General features: G+C 43.5%; 1 protein-coding gene across 1 annotated transcript in view; it reads left to right on the forward strand.

Moving 5' to 3' along the window:
* The window catches only part of LOC146808797 (fish-egg lectin-like), a 68,659-nt gene that overhangs the window by 42,696 nt on the left and 9,168 nt on the right, over window positions 1–16,795 (forward strand). Inside the window, exon 3 of the mRNA XM_085615609.1 lies at window positions 10,186–10,519. Within this exon, the coding sequence (XP_085471735.1) occupies window positions 10,186–10,519 (334 nt within the window). The remainder of the gene's footprint in view (window positions 1–10,185; window positions 10,520–16,795) is intronic.

Raw genomic sequence — 16,795 nt, forward strand, 5'->3', positions numbered from 1 at the left:
TCTGGACGGCCTACCCGCCTTGTTTTATAAGACTTTCGCTTCGCTCCTAGTGCCACATCTGGCTGTGTCATGTATAACGATTCCTTTGACAACGGCCTCTTCCCGCAGTCTCTCCGTGACTTCATTCCTTGATCATCTCTCTGGTCTGGATTGGCAAACAGCCCAGGATTGCATATGACATCCTCACTCTCCCCATGTCGGTAGGTGGTATGGGAGCTCCTCACCCCTCTCCTTATCAGCCGCATGTTACGGTTGAAGCCGGACTCGCAACTCCTTGGCCGTTGACCACCGCCCTGTTCGCCCCGGCAAGTCGCCCACATTATGAGGTGGACACGGTCGAGACCCTGCGCTGGGCCTGGCCGGGACTGCGCCGTCTCTCCAATGCTCCGACGTTATCGGCTAATACCATGCAAATTGCATGTCATCCTGCCTTCCATCCTCTCCAACCAACTGGCATGTCTAAACATGCCACCCGCTTGGGTCTTGGGACCTTGGCGGATCTTTACCAAGGAAACACGTTTTATTCTCTTCCTGCTTCTTCTGGTCCAATGGACACATTGCTTTTTTACCAGCTGCGAGCTATCTGCAAAGAGCTGCATCCAACGTTCCCCCAACCTCCACCTTCGATGCCTGCTCTCATCTTTATATATACATCCCCCACTCCCCGCAAGTTGGTTACTAAAATATACGCCCTTACTCTGTCGACCACCTCCATCTCCACTGATCGTGTACACGCGGCGTGGGGCGAAGATCTAGGCGTGGACATTGCTCAAGCTGATTGACTTTACTGCTGCAACCAGACGAAGAAACTATCTCCCAACTATCGGCTTCGTCTCATACATTTCAAATATCTGCCCAGGCTATACCGCACCCCTGTTCAGCTACATAAACTGGGACTCATACCTAACGATAGTTGCATGCCTTGCGCTGCCCCTGCTGCGGATTTTACTCATCTCGCGTGATTGTGCCCTAAGGTGTCGGAATTCAGGCTGGCGGTTTGTACTGTGAGATTATCTCTGCACAGGTTCAGCCTGACACGCCGTTGTGCCTGCTGAGCTTTGTCAAATTCTGCCCGGACTCTTCTCACCGAGTGATCGCTATGCTGCTCGTCCTTGCTCGGCGCAGGGTGGCCATTAGTTGGGGTCGCAGACCGGCTCCAAGTTCGCTCACTGGCTTGAAGACGCTTCGAGATGCCAGACCTTGCTATCTAAATTCTGGGATCTAAATTCTGGGACCTTCTGCCTGCGAGATCCCGCCCACCTAACATATGGGGTCCCCTAGTGACATACCTCTATTCCCGTCCACATCTGAGCCGTGCTGCCTCTCCCGCGCTCCCCGCTGAAACTTCGCTCGCGGTGGCCGCCAGCGGTGGTCAGTAGCTGCCTGCCTCCTTGTTCCCGTCTCCCCTCTGGCCATATCTGCATCTATCTCTTCAGTGCTATCATCAACTCCTTTAGCTCTGTGTTGCTTATGGTGCCACAGCCGTGTTGTACTGAATAATGCTTTTATCTGTTTGTATTTTCATTATGTCTATGATATTCCGCAAATAGCCTGCGGTGTATGTTGCTATGATCTGATGCAAAAGTGTAGTTTGATTATGCTGAATTTGTCAATAAAGGTTTTGAAAAAAAAAAGAAAAAGAAAAAAAGATTTATGAGACCACACAAAGCCACGCAGGGTGGCTTTAAATGGCTTCATATATCAGATTGAGAGCCCTGCGTCAAAGCATGCACCACTTTACTTGGTGCAAAAGTGATGCAGGGCTATCATAAATTAGCCCCTAGGTATATAATCTGCCAGCCCGAGCCTTACATCACCCAAACCTATAATCCGTAATAAACAGGACTAACGTTACAGCAAAGGGAAGATATCCTATGATTCAGACCTGCACACACCATGTGGTGTAGCTTCTTCTGTCCTGTCTGCTTCCTCAAGACTAGGATTAAGCCTTGTACCTTGCTGAAGCTTTGCTGGCCTGTTCTGCTACTCATTACATTGCCGACAAGGAAACCAATAGTCATCCCAAGAAGATCAGAAATGAGGACACAGAGCACCAAGATACCCTCTCTATTCCTCAAAAAAGATCAGAAAAGGGATGCCCACAATCCCTCAACAAGTGCAGGTGAGTTGAATGGTTACTTTACCTGGAAAGCAGACTTCCTCCCAGTGCCCATGCTGTGCTTGTTCACCTTTGTGACACCACCTACCTTACCTTTAATGCACTAGCCTCTTTCCGATGTGGCACCAAAGACAGTCGCCTACATGCCAAAAGAAGAATCCTTGAGCAAAACCTGACTGCCTCCTGGACCTGCTTTTCCATGCAGAGGTCCATCTCCAAACAAACTCACACAAGTTCAGCATAGTCCATGAGTTTGTATCCCAGGTGCCTGAGGTCATCTCACTCGAAATTATCCCAGTGGCCAAACCTCTGTTTGATGCTCCCACCAACCTCACATGATCCTGTCAGTGCCAGAATTTGCCCCTCCACTTAGGCTTGGAGCAGCTGACCCATTGTAGCTACCTGTCTAAACTTCTTTCAGAGGGCCACAGAGCAAGCAGGAGCTACTGGGTCCAACCATGGGGGTTGAGGCCAATTATTCCTGATGTTCCAGGGCTGATATATTATGGATTCTAATCAACTGGGCTAATTACCCTTTCAGCACTTGACTCTCAGTGGTAGCTGGTGCTGGCAGCACAAGGTTTCTCTGGAAGAGGTAGATACAGGTGGTGAGCAGGGGCTCACAACTCAAAATACATTCAATAGGAGCAATAAATGATTGTCCTGTATGTATATGTGAACACAAATTAAAATACAGCATACACAAACAATAAACACAGTCCCCTGAGGTCAAGACTCTAGTATTTAATGGTAGTCCCATAAGTTCACTGCCGTATTACTGGCGGTAGTGGATATTCCCCATACACTATAAGTAGTCTTTCCTGTTTTCAATTTCTATTTTTGGTAAATTCTTTTTTTTTTCCCAGTGTATTCAAGTGATTTCAATACCTTTAAAAAACAGTGGTTATCAGTGATTAAATAGTGGAATTAATTTGATATGTGTTGGACCAGAAGTATTAGAAGTCTTTTTACACCTGTGTTCCCTCTAATGTATATAATTTTGAAAAGGTTAAAAAAAACACTAAAAGAAAAAAAAGGTTTAATAAATAACCGAATCATATGAAATTATTGAATGTGATTATTGCAATACGGAAACTGCATGAATTAATCAGAATACCGGGTTGCCTTTCGTTGTACTTATTGAATACGGCCCTCTCTGGTATTTGTCCTTTAGGGCCTTACCCCTTTCTTCATATAATGGTTGGTGAAGGGACATTTCCATGCATCATTGCAAGCCATTTTTCATACATTGTAAAATAAAAGTTCCTGAATTGCTCTTCAACATTGCTTTACTTACCAAGTGGCAAGCACTCTAACATTGAACATGTTGCAGTGCCAGAGTCACTAAAGGTGTTGCCCAGCCTACTCTCAAGAGGATGTTGCACATCTACACCAATTATGCTGAGCACTCAGCAGACAAGGGTGTTTTCAGACTCTAGTTTTTTTATTATGTCCACTACAGCAGCTATGTTTTCCTGTAAAAATCCAAGAATGCAATAAAGAGTACTTTTTTTCACATCACTATCGATGGGAAACAGCGTTGACAACGCTGTCATCACATCGCTTAACTATTACAACGCGGTCATTACAACGACCGCGTTGTTAGAACGCGATGCCTTTACATCGCGAGTCATTAGATCGACTTGCTGTAGGGGGCGCTGTAACCTAAGGAATAGTATCATTTACTATTCCAACACCTTCCCTACTGTTGCACAGGCTGGAGTTGGAATAGTAAATTATACTATTTCTAAGTCCAGCGCCCCCCCTACAGCAAGTCGATCTAATGACTTGCGATGTAAAGGTATCACGTTTTAACAGCGCGGCCGTTGTAACGACCACGTTGTAATATAACGCAATGTGATAGCATGTGATGTAACATGCTATATTCTTATCAATATGCGACCAAAGATCCTTACGTTTCTTGCCTTTGCCATCATTACTCAGCAAAAAGTTTGTAAATGGTTGCCACATGGATAATTTAGCATTCATCGCCCCTTGGACTGAGAACCATCATCTAAATGACAGAGTTGGAATGACTCTATCTTTGGTGCCACACAAAGCACAAATGAGAAATATTTGCATTTTAGTTCCTATGGATATCAAAACACTCCACCAGAATGGACTAAAAAGTCAATAGCATTCTTCAATAACTCTGAAGATTGTAAAGATGCTTGCAGCATATGATCTAACAAGTGGCAAGGATCTCTTACAGGAAAGAACTTCAGCTCAGGTATCGATTTTGACAGGACATCACACAACATTTTCATATACGTAGCTGAATCACTGCAAAATACAAACCATATCACTCCAATCTTTGTTGAACTTGGAAAGAACCTTTTTGCAGAGCATTCCAAGTGACACTGCGTTCCATGTTTTTCCAAACGTCTGGTGGCATGTTTTCACCACTAACCCAGATGCTTGGTGATAGCACTCTTTTCACATATACTTGTCACTATACCTTGCATTGAATGTTTAAAGCCTCAGGTGTTGGCAAGTCACATACTATCAATACTGACTCACCTTACATTGCGAGGGGCTGCCCCCGGAAATGGTGCAAGATTTGGACCCCCTGGAACTTATATAGAGGCGAAATATGTACCCCCCCAGACTGCACGATGTAGATGTCTCCCCCTCGCCGTGATTCCAACTGTCTCATTATCCTCTGTATTGGTGAATCCTTGTGCTTGCACTTACCTATGCTGTGTTGCTGTGAAACTATGCCTTGATGTCGATGTTTTTCTAATAAAAAAAGTTTAAAAAAAAAAAATACTGACTCACCAGAAACTTGGGGCTGATGTATCAAGAGTTTTTACACATTCTCTGTGGGTAAATGTGATGACACGACACCAGTGAAAGAATCAAACACAGCCAAAATATCAAATATGATTTTGATATTTCCTGATTCTCTACAGTATATAAAAAATTAAACAAGACCTAAAACATGCTTCTAAACCATGTATCTAAAAAGCAAAAGGAAGAAAAAACAACATTTTAGTGGCATCCCTAAACAACAAAACTCAAGCAGAATAATGTTAGCCCAGTCTTACTTGCTGCTAGCTTTTATAACAAAGTTACATTGTATTGGCCCCTTCAGGAAGAAAAAAAGACTCTTATCACCCTCCTTTTGCTTTCTTTGAATGGTATTTAGTTTGTGGTTGCGCAGGTGTTTTTTCAGTGTTTATATGTTTTCACTGGTGAGGGCTATTTCTCTTTCACTGGTGTTTTATCAGTTATTATAGGTTTAAACTTAAAACCGGACAGCCTAAGTATCAGGTACATTAAGGTTAGATCCTAATAGCAGGCTCAGTTTCAGGAGTCCCACTTAGACTCCAATAAAAAAGTCAAAAGTGCTCCAGCTCTAAATTGATGTCTGGCAGACAAGTTCCCCAGGGGCCCTCCGGCCCTTAGCTCAGTCTTACCCATAACAGCAGGTATTGTCCAACAAAAGTCTCAGAGAGCATCTCTCTCACAACCATGGCGGCTGAAGCAGCTGCCTCAGCTGAGTATCAAACATGCAGCTCTGCAGGGACAGCAGCCGCATGTCCTCGGTGCTTCACTGATGCAAAAGCAAGTCTCCTATTGTCAGCACTTCCTAGTTCTGTTCCTGAGTAAGGGCTTGGTCTGGCACTGGTCACTACAATGGCCTCTTCTCTATAAAATGGCATCCACCAGGCGGTGCTCCTCTTCTTCCTCCGGTGGCCCTCTTTGGCATTCGGGGTCACCACACCTGCTCTTTGCTCAGCCAGTGGCATGATTGTCACAGTAACAGATTCCTCTGGTCAGCAGCTCCCACTGGAGTGCGTGGTCACCAACTCACACTGCACATGGGCAATCGCTCGAACGCCATGCCTGTCTTTATGGCAGCCCCCTCTGACATACGCGGTCACCAACTCACACCGCACGGGGCAATGGCCCAAACGGCAGTGCAATCTTCACGGCACCCCCTTCTAGTATACAGGGTCTCTAACTTACCCTGCTCAAGGCGACGGCCTGATCGGCATGGCAATCTTAACAGAGGCCCCTTCTGGCGTATGGGGGTCACTGACTTACACCTGCACACAGACAATCAACCGATCAATGCAGTAAAGTTTACGGCTCACTTCACAGCGGCTCTCCTCTGTTGTATGTGGGTCACCAACTTAAACCGTCTCACTCTCTAAGATCCCCCACTGGATCTCACTCCCTTCTTCTCTTCCTCTCGGGGCTCACTGGTCTTGGTAAGCAAGCAGACACTGGTGCTCCAGGCACAAGGGGCCGGTGGACTTGGATGTCTCTGGGTGATATCCCCCGCCCAACTGGGAGACTGGAAGGCCTTAGACTTCAGCCCTAGTCACAGGCAGAAGAGTCTTGCAGAACTTACCCTCATCACAAAGCCTGTCTGGCTGCTTGGCAGATAAAAATTTTGGGGGCCTCAAGCTCCCCTTCTTATACTCCATTTCCAGACACCAAATGTGATTTTGGGTCTGAGTCTTTGAAGTTTGTGCTGGCGGTCAGTGTCCTTTTCAAGTTCCCCTCTCCTCTGCCCTACCCTTCCTCCAAAAAGCAGAATGCCACAGCAGGAGTGACTCTAAATCTGAGCCCGACAACACAGGCCATAGGAGTGACTAGAGGTTCACACCTGGACATCATCTACAGTGAAATGCACATTAAAAGGATACCCCAGGACCTCAGCCTTCTTCTTCATGATTCTCTTATCAGCCCCATCTCCTTCCTGAGATATGCCGAGATCATTTCCAGTAACCTCTCTTTGAATTAAAGACCACCCTTCGAAGTGTGCTGCAGTGCCTGGCTTTCCTTCCTACAGTGTGTATGCCTCACCCAGCTTACAGGAATGCAGCAATACACACATCTGCCTGGGAGGGATTCCTCTACCTCCTCCTGCTCCTCCAGTCAGCCCTGGGTCTCCCAAAATGTAACCCAGAATCTTCTATGTACTGTACCATTTACTGGCACACATACAGCCAGCCCATGCATATAACACACGCGAAACAACCTTAACAACGCGGTCATTACATCGCGTTACCTTTACAACGCGGTCGTTACAACAGCCGTGTTTTTACATCGCAATACATTACAACACATGTGGTTACAACAACATGCTCTAAATGTCACTCTAAACTAAGGAATAGTGTAATTTACTATTCCAACACCTTCCATACTGTTGCACACACTGGAGTTGGAATAGTAAAGTATACTATTCCTAAGTCCAGGGCGCCATCTAGAGCAAGTCGTTGTAACGACTTGCGTTGTAATGTACTGCGATGTAACAACGCAGTCGTTGTAACGACTGTGTTGTAATTGCATGCGTTGTAAACGCATGCGATGTTATTGTATATATTCATAACACACATACCCTGGCCAACACTACATGCTAACTTGGTGTAGGCCAAAGGTGAATTCAGCACAGAGCAGCAGAACTTTACATGAGTGAGCCTGTGGGCCTCACTCCAGTGACACAGCTAAAAAGGCCTGTTCACTTCTACTGATTACTACACAGTATGCTGCCACCAGCGCGCTCGTGCTACTTAACTCCTGGCAAAGACAGCAGACTTTTACCACTATGAGGGTAGCGCTTTGGGTGCACTTTTGGGGACAAAAAGACTGCAATTTGTGAGACAGGCCTATATCGTGGAGCACACGCATTATTGCTGTTCGTCTGTGACAACAAAAATCAGCTCCAGGGATCCAGACATCACTGCAATTGGGGACTCTCAGGGCAGAGGTACACTTCTATCACCATGCGAGGGGCTTTTTCATCCCAACGCTACCATCTTTGGGGTCATGAAATGCACAGGGTACTGTGGAAACTTAACCTAAACAGAGACAAAGCAATTTTCATGCACAAGTAACATTTCACTGTGAACGTCGAGACTCTTGATTGTAATGTACTAAAATCTTGTTATCTCTGCCCACAAGGTACAGTCTTCGTATTTTGTGTTGTTAATTGTACTAGATATTAAAATCAGTTTGTGACCTTAAATAGTATATCAGGGGGTTCTATCTTTGATGGAAGGTCTCTTCAAAAATAATTGCAACAACACAGCATTTGCTTATAGCTAGTGATCGCACTCAGTATATGTGGAGTGTAAATTAGATTTCCTGAGCTGCTACTTGTATTTCATATGCAATATTTAGTAAATTCTGTGATTTCTATTGTTTGGTTCTTTTATTTGGCAGTAAATATCTTTATATACTTAAAGGTCTTAACAATAAAGTGCTATGTTAACTACTCTAGGGATTGTGAAACAGATTCACAAAGGTTAATTTATTTGTGTAGATTTACTCATTTGTAAATGTATTCTTGCATTTAGGTGTAAATCTGCACTTTTTTTCCTATTCACCATTTCTGGGTGTAGATTTATACCAAAATGAAGACTTACATATCTCCACCCCCTCAGTACAGGGGGTGGAGATATCTGGGACTGAATTTATGGGTGTGAAGTTACTACTAGTAACATTTCACATGAAGGCGAGAATCTCCCTATGGTTAAGTACAGAGATAAGTTAAATAGTTTAATAATTCATAAAAATGCATTAAAATATTATAATGTAAAATAAAAATGTAACTTAAATTTAAAAAATATTAACATAGAACTAATAATATAAAATATAACTGCACAATAACATAAGTAAATCTTCATTATATAATGAAACACCTGAAATATATTCTTTTAATGTAAAATATTAATTTTAATCGAAATTAAAAATAATATTTATAAATTAATATTTTACCCACCGTTTCATATTTAATTAGTAATACATTTAGCTAATAGTTCTATGTTTTTGCATTAATTTAAATTAATATATTCGTTTTTAAAGTTTAATTTAATTATTTTAAAAAAAAATATGTTAATTTTCAAAATGATAAAATCTTGAATTCTTTATGTAATCTAACTTTTTAACAAGAAATCATATTATTTTATATTTATTTAATTCAAAAGTAAAAATAATTTCATTTGTTTAATATTATATCCTGTGGGGTGTTTTATTAAGCCTTTACCTCTATTATTTTCGATGTGATTGAGCTGCTGCACCTGTGACTGGCCGTGTATGATGCTGGACTGTGTTGGGTCCTTTTTGGTTGTGATAAATTTGTAAGTCGTGTTTGTCAACAGCAACGGGCTTACTCTTATGTGAATGGGTGTTCTGTTTTCGCTTGTCCGTCCCTAAACCCCTCGCTACACCATCCTAAATACCTCCCATTCAGGAGTAAGTATTTTCCACTGCCCTCTGTCCCTCCCACATTTGGTACTAAACCGTAGACCTATGTGTGCGAAGATCTCCTCTCTTGTGGCAGAGACCTTCACACAGAAAAGATAAGAGTAGAGATTGCTGTATGTATGTCTGTGAATTAAATGTTGTAGTATTTGAGTATCATTATTGTAGGACTACTAAACGCACTACAAAATACAGTTTATGAATCTGACCCTCTGGCTTTATTGTAACTGTAATAGCTGTTATACTCTATCTATTTTCAACATTTACACCACAACCTTTGAGCTAGTCCTTCACTGCTCCACCTAGCTACCTGTAGGGATAAGGTGGTTTGGGTATCCAACTTTGCATCACAGACTCCGTACCATGTGTCCTAGTGTGCCGAGCATGCTGAGATTCTCCTCTTTGGTATCGTTTAGTGAGCCCTGTGACTTCAAGAATCAGGGTATAAGCCTGACAGTTTGTTCTGTAAAACCTTTGATGTACTACTGATCAGATCTGTGTGAACATTGTCCTGCTGTTGGTTACTTAGTAAGAATACCATCTTGCTATTGGTTGGCATGAACACTGCTAGCTCATGAAACATAGCTGTATGGGATGTGGTTCTTTCTAGTGAAGACTATAGACTAGAGAGCCAAATCTCTCCCTTCCATTCTTGGGAGCACGAGGAAAGATGTAATCTCCCTAACCTGCACTTGGATAGGAATTCAAAAATGACCCTGCTGGTTTCTTTTGTCCAGTTTATTTACCCTTGTGAAGGCCTATGTCTGCATGTAAAGGTTGATGACCATGATCCTACAAAGAAGGTAAACTATCTCACCTGTTTCTATTTTCCAATGCTCTTTCCCTAGGTCTCCTGAAGCAGATCGACGCTGGTGGAAACAAGCTGGTGGTTGGAGCCAACTACGTGGATGCTCCCTACTGCCTGAGCGAGGCTGCGGTGCTTGCTAGACCTCCCACGCCAGCTTGGGTTTACATCCTAGGTGGTCTAAAGTACTACAGCTGTGGCTTATGGGGGTGCTGGGGGGTCAATGCCGTGAATGCCATCTACTATCGCTCAGGCACTAGTTCTGGAGCCTGTGCAGGAACCATGTGGACCAACGTGGCGGGCAGCCTCAGTATGATAGAGGTTGGCACAGACGGCTCAGTTTATGGTGTCACCGCCGAGGGCACTGTCTACCAAAGGTATGAGAGTTTCAGTCTTTTCTTACAACTAGCCTCCTAGTGTTTCCATGCACAACTACAACTCTGCTGCAACCCTACAACCCTAACAACCTTCTGATCCCATAGAGCAGCAAGCAGACACCTACTTTAGAGTACTTGTAAGTCTGCCATCCCCCTGTCTCCCTACCGGTCTGCTTCCACCATGCAATCCTTCCAAAACAATTCTATAACCCACCACCCTTCTATTGCCTGCAATCCGACGAGACTTAGAACCTTACATTCCTTTGCAGTACTTCAATATCCATTCAAATCTAGTCTCCCTTGCATTGCAACAATTCACCCATAAACATACACAAACCTAGCATACACCTCAACCTTGCATGTGTTCTGCAACTCTAAGACACTTAGCAACTCTCTAACTCCTTCGCAAGTCTGCAGTCTACTGCAACCTTATTATTGAAACTCAACTCTACAATCTCCTGTCTGCGACTGTGCTATCCCACTGCCACTTCACAATCCCATCCCAACCCGACCTTTCCTCCACGACCATACTATCACCTCCACACTACTACCTGTGGCAACTCTACAACACTGCACAATCCTTTAGCCCCTACCAACCTTACTGAACCACCAGTCGTACTAAGGAAAGTCTCATATAACCTAAACGTCCCTACAACCATATTATGTCCTGCAACCCAACAATTCCATTGTAACGCTCAAACAACTGACACCCTTTCAATCCTTTGAAGTATTATAATCCCCTGTCAGTCTTACTGTGTATCCCAAGCAGCCCTACAATTCGGCAAAAGCACTAGAACCCCAACAACCTTCCAATCCCAGAATCTCCCTCCAAGTCTACACTTCCCTAAAATTCTACTATTTCTCACAATCCTCTAAATCCTAGGATCCCTTGCCCCCTAACAATTCTGACAACTGTAAAATCCTCTTCAATCGTACAATTCCACTGCTACCCAATAATTCTCCTGCAACTAGCGAGGGTACCCCACAATAAGGCCACAGCTGTGTGAGTGCCCAGTTGTACCAAGCTATGGGCACTGTTGAGCTTTAATACTTCAAGCAGGGTAGTAGTGAAGGTCAGTCAATATGTGCCTGTCAGCCAAAGAAAGCCATCTCTTTCAGCTGCCCAACAAACACCGTCTCCCACCCATGGTTGAGCCCTCAGGTGCACAAGACATTCCAACAGGAGAGAAAGAATTGAGAGGTGACAAACACCAAACAAATATAATATTGAGCAGGAGAAAGAAGAATTTTAAATGTAAAAATGTGGCATTTTATTACTGGGCAGCACACTTCATTTCTTCTGACTGATTCACAGGGAAACTGGTAAAGTATGGATGTACATGTTCAAGGCTGTGACAGGCAGGTGCGATCTTGCTTGGAAAGCAAAGCCAGACAGACCCCCAAATGCCTACAGTAGTACTCCCACAAATACTACACTGACACCGACAAGTACGACACTGAGAGTCTGGAATAACCTTACGAGGAGTTCTAGTCTGACTCTCTTTCCCGCACGACATGCTCCTGTTCATCATAAGCCTGCCTTCCCACCAATAATAGTGCCAGGACCCTTTCACAAGTGGAAACAAGGAAATTGCCTAACTATATCGGACATGTTTCATGGAAGTCCTGTCTTTTAAGAGGCATAAATGAATGTTTCATCTTGATGAAACAGAACAATACCATTACTGCCATTGTGGGAATGGGTAATGAACCTGACTGTGGGGGAGCTGCAATTCGAGACCGAACCCTGATTAGAAGGTTTGTAAAGGCACCATGTGGCAGGAAGGGACTAATGTCCACATTGTAGGCTATACTCTGATAAGCCTCGCTCCAGAATATAATTCTTGCTTCACCCTTGTATATGGTAACAAAAACGTTCTTAAGACCAGGCAGTGGCCCCACGTAACACTGCCTACACTTAAAAAATTAAACAGCAATGTTTATTTTTTCTTTTTGAAATGCATCCCATTCTCTTTTAAAGAAAACAGGCTGCATTTAAAAAAATCAAGTTGCTTTATTTAAAAGCAAATACAGACATGGTGGTCTGCTGTCCTCAGCAGGCCACCATCCCTGTGTTTTTGCCAATTCCCGTAGGGTCGCATAATGCGACCTGCCTCATGAATATTGATGAGGCAGGTCTCTTGCGACCCATTCTGGAATCGCTAATGTGTTTGAGACACATTTCTTTTTGTGAGTCTCTAATTGTGAGTCGCAAAACATCGCAATTAGGGGCATATCAACAACAGCCGGCGATAATTATCGCTAAGCACACTTAGCGCTAGGATAATTATCGCCGGCTAGTGTGGATTTTTATCGCTGAGATAGTGTGCTATTAGCAACGCTTATCTCAAAAGCGATAAAAATCCTAGCGCTAACTGCCTAACGTGAGATTATCGCTGGAAACCCAGCGATAATCTCACAAAATGTGGCGTTAGCTTGTTGATAGGGACTCACAAACTTAGCCATGATATCCACCCTCCATAGGATATCATGGCTAAGTCAGTCCTGAAGCAGGCGTAAGGAAAGTAGCGATAACAGGGGTTATCGCTACTTTTCCTGCCGCTATGCTTCATAGCGTGGGGCTTGATTATAGGAGAAATGTCGCTTAGCGACATTTCTCCTGTTATGTTAGGTCAGGAATGCCAACTTTGCATCTCATTAGAGATGCAAAGCTGGGAGTTAAGATTTCGTACGCTAAAGCAAGGTCCAAAGCAAGGTTTCACTCGTTAGCGTGACCTTGCTAATTAGGCGATAAAATTATCGCTGCTTTTCAGCCGAAAACGGACGCAAAAGCGGCGATAATTTTCTATCGCCTCGTTGTTGATATGCCCCTTAGAGACTCGCAAGATGAAATGTTCGTACATCTGGCCCTAGATCACTTATAGCTCCGAACTTTGTAGCGTGTCCTTGCAGATGTATCTTCCTTCATTGTGTCAGACATATCAGGGACCACTCTTATGCCTGTGGGAAGTCTGCACAATTTTATTTAGCAAAACAAGCAACATTGAATATATTGGTAATCGAAGCAGAAACATGTCCCCTACGCTAGCAGTGAGCATCTAATGCTAACTTCTCCCCAATAAGCATGACTTTCTATAGGTTTCCACGTGCACTGCTTTGAATGGATGTACATGTGTTGTCAAAAACTGGAACTTGGATCAACAGGTGCACCAGTTCTCATGGGAAGAGCACAAAAGGACTTTGAAAAAAGATGCAAGAAGTAGCCAAGTATGAGAGCCAAGCTCAATATGTCAGGGAAGGGAAGTACAGGTGCGTTTAACACGAGTACAAATATGAAAATCAAAATTGTAGTGAGTGAATCAATATGACATCCGCTATCACAATAATTTAAAGCAATTGGTCTTGATCCCTTTTCCAATGCTGTGGGCCTGCTGTGGCACAGGAATGGCAAATCTGTTGGGCAACTGAAGGAAAAAGAGAAGAAAACCAGTGGGCTGCAAAGGGGCTCAGAGCACACTGTCCAACATGGGCATGGCCAGAGGACACCCTAGCAAGGTTGGGGAGAAGAAATGCTGGGGCTACCACGCCCAACACCTGCTGTCTGAATCCATTTTACAATTTTGCTTGATCTACAACTGCTTTCGTTTTTTGATGTCCATTCCTATCAGAAACAAAGTCGTCAGCGTAAGGACAAGGAATTAATCTTTACTGAGCACAGCAATTTCATGATTCTGAGAGGATGTGGTTTTCATAGCCGTTTCATCCGTAAATGCATTACTCCTGAAGACTTCACTTGAGAGGACTGATGTGCAATAAGAAAAAATATGAGCACATGTGAGGCCAAAGAGGTCAGCTACCTGGGCAGAATGACTCCAGGAAGACCGCGGCTCTCTATAACCTCATGCAATATACGCTCAAACCATCCAGCAACAAGGTTTCCAACATCATTTCTGCGAGATGATTCATTTACATGGTACACAATTCCACAAACAATCATGAGGACAACAAACATCTCAAAGCTGGGTTCAGTCAACTGTTCAGTTACAAGCAAACAATTGTGAGTTCTGCATCTACATCTTGATAGCAGGTCCCAGATACGCTGATCTTAATATCGGACAGTGGAGTAATGTAATGTGGGTGGTAGAGTGTAACTGTATTTCATATTGGGACATCTGGGCAGTCGAAAAATACTGAGTGTTTGTGGTGAGTATTAAGGCAGCCACAGCTACAGGACAGGATACAGCTACTATCAAAGTGTAATCCAGAACAATATATTCAGGGCATTCTACTGAGAAGAGCAGAGGCCATCACAGACCACAAACAAAGTGAGAGAGCTGCTGCCAGGGGGTGGCAAGAATGAAAGAGTGATATGAAATAGGTTTCCTTTTTATCACCATGATCTTGTACCAGCACTCCTGGACTGCAACCATTTTGTACATGACAACACAAGGTAATCATAACATAACATGCGTTTTTGTGAAGAGCACTTTCACCCAGAAGGGTATCTTGGTTCTGAATAACAGATGTTTCTTGTTACTTAAACTCATTGGTACTCATGTTATTGACCTCAGAAAAATGAAAGGCAGAGCGGTCCGCCAGGATTTGAACCTGTGACCATACAGTCAAACACAGGGCTCTGCAGTGGAGGATTTAGTCCACTAAGCCACCAGGCTGGTTCTATACTAATGGGTCTAGAATAATCATGTAGTTCCAGAGCGGGGCAGAAGACAATGCTTGTTTCACCTGCACAAAAGCTAGCTCTGCATCCTCAATCCATTGTAGAGATTTGGGGAAATATTTCTTCAAAAACGCTGAAGAAGCTAAATTGGAGATGAAAAACTCAAAATCTATTGTCAGCAACATTCCACCATCCCCAAGAAGGTGCAAATCTGAGAGACAGTGACTGGGTGTTGCAACTTACGAATGACTTTGATCCGGTATGCAGACAGGTTGTGTCCCCCAGTGGATATGTTATGATCTAAATATCAGACATAGAAGAAACAAAGCTGTAATTTCTCTTTCGTAGTCAAGTCAGTGAGCAAATATATTGAATCAACCTTGCACTGGTCCGGAGGGGAAGAAGTAAGAAATCAAGCTACTGAACAAGAGTCAACCCCTTGGGATAGACCAGAGTCAAGATCCTTTTTGAGACCTGTGGAAGGAGACTCTGTACACGGAGACTCCGTGAAGCCCTGGGAGAGTCTCCAACACGTTAGGTGACCCCCAGAAAATTAGAACATGATGAGATACTGATTCTCTTCATGAATGGGAACAGAGAAGGAAGCGGAGCACAAATAAACAACAGTAAACCATTTTGCTGAGGCAGGCATATATAATAAGATGGTAGTGGGTTGGGTGCCAGAGAAAAGTTAGGTACTACAACATAAATGTGCCCAAATCCTGTACAAATCTGTAACATTGAGGGCACTGCTACGACTTGCAGAGGGCATTAAAATTCCTTGTTTGATTAAAGTGGCAACTACAGGTCAGATTCCAGCACCCGTCTGTAGAGAACACTGTGGGATAGAAGGCAGCTTTTTCAACGGATTAACCTTTTTTAACAGAGTCTGCAGAAATATTTCAACTAACATCATTGGCATGTTCACACCATAGAGAAGTAGGCGACTTGTTAAGCAATGTTTCTGATATTTTTACATTACACATTTTTCTTTGTTCTTCCCACCCTTCAGATCAACACTCCAAACTTCATGTTCATTTCCCTTAGGCACTTTGAGGAACACTCCATCCCAGGTACAATACATGATACAATTTACTTTACATAACAGAACTCAACTTAGAACGTTTGCAGGTAAGATTGGACTTCACAGAAAGGCATGTTGATCAGTTGTAGGTCCTGGACTGATAGAAAAGGACCGGTAATTTGGTGGCGAATCTTAGTGTTAAAATGCCAACTGCATCAATGGACAACCCTGAGAGAGGCAAAGGTTTTCGAGCTGACTGGCTAGCCCCAGTATCAATAAGACATGAAGTGAGATCACCATTTATCACACACTTCACTTATGGGCTATGTTAGTCAACTGGAATCAAGGTATTCACATGTCAGTCCTCGTATCTCAGTCGTGTTATTGGAACAGCGTGATTTGAGTGAATGTTGGATACTCGGGCTGAATGCTGGAATTAGGTATTACATTTGGATAATCATGTTTCCAGTGTCCTAACTGACAAACATTAAAACATGAACCTCCCTGAGCGACTGCGTCCTGTCTCCCCTTACCATGTCCCCATCACCCTCACCCCCATGTCCATCTGATCTCCATTTCAGTTCATTGTTCCTCTTCACCTCCTTTTGGCAGT

Source organism: Triturus cristatus, chromosome 7 (assembly GCF_964204655.1).
Source record: "Triturus cristatus chromosome 7, aTriCri1.1, whole genome shotgun sequence".
NCBI lineage: Eukaryota > Metazoa > Chordata > Amphibia > Caudata > Salamandridae > Triturus > Triturus cristatus.